General features: G+C 44.9%; 1 protein-coding gene across 1 annotated transcript; it reads right to left on the minus strand.

Moving 5' to 3' along the window:
• Positions 1–845: 845 nt before the first annotated feature.
• On the minus strand, positions 846–1385 carry LOC138869065 (uncharacterized). The gene has a single exon (XM_070146655.1). It carries the CDS (start codon positions 1383–1385, stop codon positions 846–848), a length of 540 nt encoding a protein of 179 aa, XP_070002756.1.
• Between the last annotated feature and the right edge of the window lie 4778 nt (positions 1386–6163).

A 6163-nucleotide genomic window follows, 5' to 3' on the forward strand; every position in this document is an offset into this window, starting at 1 on the left:
TTTCGAGCTGGCGTCGAAGTAGTATCCCGTCGTAATTCGAGTGAAGTCGAACTTATATCATTGTCGATGGCCTCAGCCATTGGGATGTTACTTTCGAGCTGGCGTCAACGTAGTTCGAGTGAAGTTGAACTTATATCATTGTCGATGGCCTTAGCCATTGGGATGTTACTTTCAACCTGGCATCGAAGTAGTATCCCATCGTAGTTCGAGTAAAGTCGAACTTATATCGTTGTCGATAGCCTTAGCCATTGGGATTTTACTTTCGAGCTGGCGTCGAAGTAGTATCCCGTCGTAGTTCGAGTGAAGTCGAACTTATATCGTTGTCGATGGCCTTAGCCATTGGGATGTTACTTTCGAGCTGGCGTCGAAGTAGTATCCCATCATAGTTCGAGTGAAGTCAAACTTATATCGTTGTCGATGGCCTTAGCCATTGGGATGTTACTTTCAAGCCGGCGTCGAAGTAGTATCCCGTTGTAAGGGTGGCGCTCTATTTCATTTGTTGAGAGTATCGTGGATATTAGTTCATTCATACATTGGAGATTTGATTATATTCCTGTAGGAAATACATGTTGACTTTGTACATATAATGAAGATTTGGCTATCTATACCAAGTCCCTTCATTACTTGGCCTGGAGATCATGTCGACGGGCAGGGTAATAACAACACTTCGGACCTCGAGATGTCTCCCTTGCTGCCTCATTAAAAACCTTACCGAGAAAACATAATTGGGACAAAACCCAGATGAGGTAAAAAGAGTACGACTTAAGTGGCGCCTCTTTTCAGAAGTGGAAGTATTTGAGATGGGCGACATTCTAATTGTTTTGCAGTAGTTTTCCTTCCATTGTCTATAACTGGAATGCTCCTTTGTTTGTTGCCGCCGTGATTTTGTATGGCCCATCCCAGTTTGTTCCTAGTTTTCCCTCATCAAGGTCTTTCGCTACTTGTGTTTTAGCTTTGAGAACATAGTCTCTGACTTTGAGTGGGCGTACTTTGGCCTTCTTGTTATAGTACCTTTCTGCTTGTTGCTTTTGGGCTTCCATTCTTACATGAGCCATATCTCTTCGTTCTTCGACTTCATCTAGGTCGGGTAACCTACTTTTATCGTTACTTGGTCTGCTTTCGTTGGAGTATCTCAGACTAGGTTCTCCAACTTCGACGGGTATAACCGCGTCAGTCGCGTAGACTAGTGAATATGGAGTCTCACCTGTGCTAGTTTTTGGCGTGGTGCGGTATGCCCATAGTACTTCTGGCAGCAGTTCAGGCCATAGCCCCTTGGAGTCCTCAAGCTTCTTTTTTAATATATTCAATATCGTTTTATTGGAGGATTTGGCTTGGCCTTTCCGGCGGGATGGTATGGTGTGGAGAGTATTCGCTTGATGTGCCATTTTTCAAAAAACTCGGTTATTTTCTTTCCGACGAACTGAGGTCCGTTGTCACAGCTGATTTCTTTGGGAATGCCGAAGCGACATATTATATTATTCCATATGAACGCGATAACTTCTTGCTCACGTATTTGAGTGTATGCACCTACTTCCACCCATTTAGAAAAATAGTCAGTTAAAACCAAAAGGAAGCGTACCTTACCTCGTCCTGCTGGGAGAGGTCCGACAATATCCATCCCCCACTTTATGAATGGCCATGGCGAAGTGACGGACTGCAGGAGTTCTCCTGCTTGGTGTATCATAGGGGCATATTTTTGGCACTATTCACATTTCTTGATGTAGTCTACGACTTTGTTTTTCATGGTAGGCCAGTAGTATCCTGCACGGATGAGGCATCTGACGAGGGTACAATTTCCCATATGGGCACCGCAGTGCCTCTCGTGTACTTTTTCTAGTACCCGCCTTATTTGATTTGGCCCAAGACATTTGGCCAGGGGGCCACCAAATGTCCTTTTGTAAAGATCATAGTTTACGAGGCTGTATCTGGCCGCCTGTATTCGGAGCTTTTTGGCTTCTTTCTTATCTTGTGGGAGCGTTCCCTCCTGCAAATATGTTACGATACTGTTGCGCCAGTCCCAAGTTAGGTTTATAGAATGTACCTCGATCTGGTCTATTGAGGAATGGAGAAGGGTGACCACATTTTCCTTATTAATATTTCTGGTTGCTGCCGCTATCTTGGCGAAACCATCCGCTTTGATATTATGCGCATTGGGTATCTGATCGAGGTGGCATTCGTCGAATTCTGGTAGTAGTTTGTGAATTTTTGACTGGTACTTTTGTAGTCTTTGTTCTTTGAATTGGAAAGTCCTAGTGACTTGGTTTACCATGAGTTGAGAGTCGCAATGGAGGACGAGTCGTCGAGCGCCATATTTGAGGGTTAATTTCAATTCTGTAATCACAGCTTCATACTCAGCCTCATTATTTTCGGGGCACCATATAGACTGGCGGATTACTTTGCCCGTAGGGACTTTGAGGACGAGTCCCGATCATGATGCATTAGATGCGCCGTTGGTGTAGAGGACCCAGAGGACGGAATGTGCGAAAGCACGGAGCACCTCCTGCTCTACTTCAGTCAATATTTTTGCACTGAAATCGACAATGAAATCAACAAGTACTTACAACTTTATTGCAGTTCGTGGTTGATATGTTATATTGTGATTGCTTAATTCTATGGCCCATTTGGCCAACCTACCTGATAGTTCAGGTTTTTGTAGGATGCCCCTGAGGGGGAAGGTCGTCATCACCTTTATGGGGTGATACTAAAAATATGGTCTAAGCTTTCGTGAAGCTACGACTAACGCCAGAGCTAATTTCTCAAGCTGGGGGTACCTTGTTTCGACATAAATTAAGGTTTTCCTGATATAATAAATTGGAGATTGCATACCTTTGTTTTCGCGGATCAAGAATGCACTTACCGCGACTTCGGAGACTGCTAGATATACTAGGAGGCATTCACCAGGGTCTGCCTTGACAAGTAGTGGCCGGGAGGACAGGTACGCTTTTAGTTTTCTTAAGGCGTTGACGTATTCTGAATTCCACTGCAGTCCGTGATCCTTCCTTAGTATGTTGAAAAATTTATGGTACCTGTCCGACGATCGTGAGATAAACCTCGACAAGGCGGCTATTTGTCCAGTCAATTTCTGTACCTGTTTTTTGCTAGTTAATGTCTCCGGTATTCTTTCAATGGCCTTGATCTGATCCGAGTTGACATCGATACCCCTTTGCGACACCAAAAAACTGAGGAACTTACTTGAGGTTACGCCAAAGGCGCACGTATCGGGATTCAATTTCATTCCGTATCGCCTCAATATTTCAAAGGCTTCCTTCAGATGACCAATGTGGTCCTCCTTCCTTTATGACTTCACTAGCATGTCGTTGATGTAGACCTCCATAGTCTTGCTGATTTGTTCTTTGAACATTTTGGTGACTAACCTTTGGTACGTCGCCCTTGAGTTCTTAAGTTCGAACGGCATGACTTTGTAGTATTACGTTCTTTGGTGAGTGATAAAAGTGGTTTTTTTTCGGTTTTCTTCTGCCATGAGGATTTGGTTGTAACTAGAATAGGCGTCTAAGAAGCTTAATAGTTTGTGCCCTGCTATTGTATCGATGAGTTGGTCGATGTGTGGTAATGGAAAGGATTCTTTTGGGAATGCTTTGTTCAGGTCGGCGAAGTCGAAACACATCCGCCCCTTCCCGTTCTTCTTTTTTACCATGACCACATTGGCAACCCACAGAGGATACTTTGATTCTCGGACGGAACCATTAGCGAGCGACTTATCGACTTCCGCTTATTGACTTATCGAAACACATCCGACTTATTGATTTATCAAAGATGATACTATCTTCGAGGTCATCATACCGTTCATGAGCGACTGTCCGCTTGAGTTTGTGTGTGGTGGTGAATTTCACATGGTTGATTATCATATCATCACCGCTGCCAATGATCATTTGTATGGTGCGAGCTGGTGAAGGCGGTTTTGGGGGTCCTTGAGGTTGATCGCATCCACGAGCGAAGTTAACCCGTCCTCGATCACTCAGTAGTTCTTTCAAGTGTCCCTGGTTTAGCATTCTTACCACTTCATGTCGCAGACCTATGCAATCTTCGATCTTATGTCCTCTTTCCTGATGGAATTCACACAGTACGTTCGATCTTCGGGTGCTCGGATCTGGTTTCATCTTTTGCGGCCACTGCACCTTTGTGCCGAGCGTTTCTAGTGCATACACTATTTCTGAAGGAGAAACGCAAAAGTTATGAGCAGATAATAGTGGAGGCATACATCTTTCATTTCGATGTGGCACAGTGTGTCGAGGCGTGACATCTGCATGTCATAGAGGAGGCGGGATGGATGCCCGCATGTAGGGCTGATGCCTTTCTCGATTGAAATGAGGTAGTTGATCCCTTCGACCATCGTTGCAGCGATCTCTCCTTGTTTCGGTTTGGACTGACGTTAACCGTTGGATCGGTCCATTTAAGTCGTCCTCATCTACCCTTACTTCGGCACAATAGGCATTATGGATTTCTTCCCACGTGGTGGGAGAGTATTTCAGGAGTCAACTTAGTGGTTTTTTGGTTGCTTTCGACCCGCTTCTATTTAACCCATTTTGGAAGGCTGCTACCACCATCCCCTCTGATATGTTCGGTAGGCTCATTCTTACCCTGCTGAATCGGGCTAGGAAATCCTGAAGTCCTTCGCTTATCTTCTTCCTAACGACGAAGAAGTCATTTACCCTAGCTTCTGCCTTTTTCTCTCCCGCGTGAGCGGTGATGAATTTATCTGCAATTTTGTACACGGAGAAATCAGAAGACTTTATTTCTCGCTATCGAGACATTTTGGAAGCATGCCCCGGGGCCCTGAAGGTAGGAGGTCGCGACCGAATTCCCTACCTCGGGACTCGTCGAACCCTGACTCAGAGAAAACGAAGAACGAAGCCAGGACAGAGGAGGAATCCTCTAGGCACATGGCTATGTCTGACAGGCCCGACCAATCTAGAGCCTTTGATGAAGCATCATGTCAAGCCATCCCATCACCGTACTTTATAATTAATCCCCACATACTTGTAGCCGAGTCTCCCCTCCTATATAAAGAGGACTCACCCCACCTTGTAAAGGGCGGATAGAGCTCCAATTATCCTGCTCAAGTGCAATAATATCTTCTCTCTCTCTCTCTCTTCTCTAAATTGTTTATTCCCCTTGGCTCAAAGTCATTTATCTTCGGTCATTCTTCTTATCACTTGGTATTGGCCCGAGGCCGCCCCCGTATTCATTGCCTCTTAACTTGTTCTTCATTCTATAGCTTAATATTGGCCGAAAGAGCCCTATCTTATTATACCTTTAATTGTTATCCCATCCCCGGCTATCCCCGATAGTTCGAGATTGATACCAACGCCGGCCCCGAGGTCCCATCGACTATATCTACATTTGAGCAACAGGCCCCTTTGTTTTGATTAATGCCTCGTTTTAGCTCACATTTTATCATTACACTTCACAGTCTTAGCATTAACTGCTTTAACAACTAGCTCGGGAATAGATCACGTATTTTTAGAATCCCATTTACAAATTTAATTGTTGTTACCATTTTTACGGTAAACGGTTTGGTGCCCACCGTGGGGCTAAAACTAATAGTGATTATTTTCTTACTGGTTTCATTGCAAAAACTCAAGTTATCTTTCACACTTCTTCTTGTCCAAGATCTTCGCTTTCAGGGCAGGATGCCCAGCTCAGCTGGTGAGATGGGAAACTGAGACCTCAAAAGTGACAGGGAAGTGGACACGACCAACCCATAGTTCGGTACGCCCCCGGGTTCAATCCGAGCGAAATGGAGGGGTCCCCAGCATAGTGTCCACATGATTATCAGAGGAACTAACGATATCCAAGGACCCATGTCCAAACGAATGAAAACATCCGCTACAAAAGAGGGACCATCCCAAAAACTCTTATCCAAAGAAAACCACATATTCATCGAGGAAGACCTCGAGGCCATGGGGGAACCGCATAACGATGCGTTGGTGATCTCGTTTCTCTTAAAAAACACAAGGATAAAGCGCGTGCTTGTGGACCCGGGCAGTTTGGCTAACATAATCAGGCCAGAAGTAGTAGAACAGCTAGGGTTGCTCAATCAAGTTATCCCCATCCCTCGAGTCCTCCATGGTTTCAACATGGTCGGAGAAGAGACAAAAGGAGAAATCACTCTCCCAAACAACACGTCTGGCACAACACAGAG

This window comes from Nicotiana sylvestris, chromosome 5 (assembly GCF_000393655.2).
Source record: "Nicotiana sylvestris chromosome 5, ASM39365v2, whole genome shotgun sequence".
NCBI classification, from domain to species: Eukaryota; Viridiplantae; Streptophyta; class Magnoliopsida; order Solanales; family Solanaceae; genus Nicotiana; species Nicotiana sylvestris.

Coding starts and splice junctions, on each gene's coding strand:
- LOC138869065 (XM_070146655.1), bottom strand. CDS start 1,385: ATGGCACATCAAGCGAATACTCTCCACACCATACCATCCCGCCGGAAA.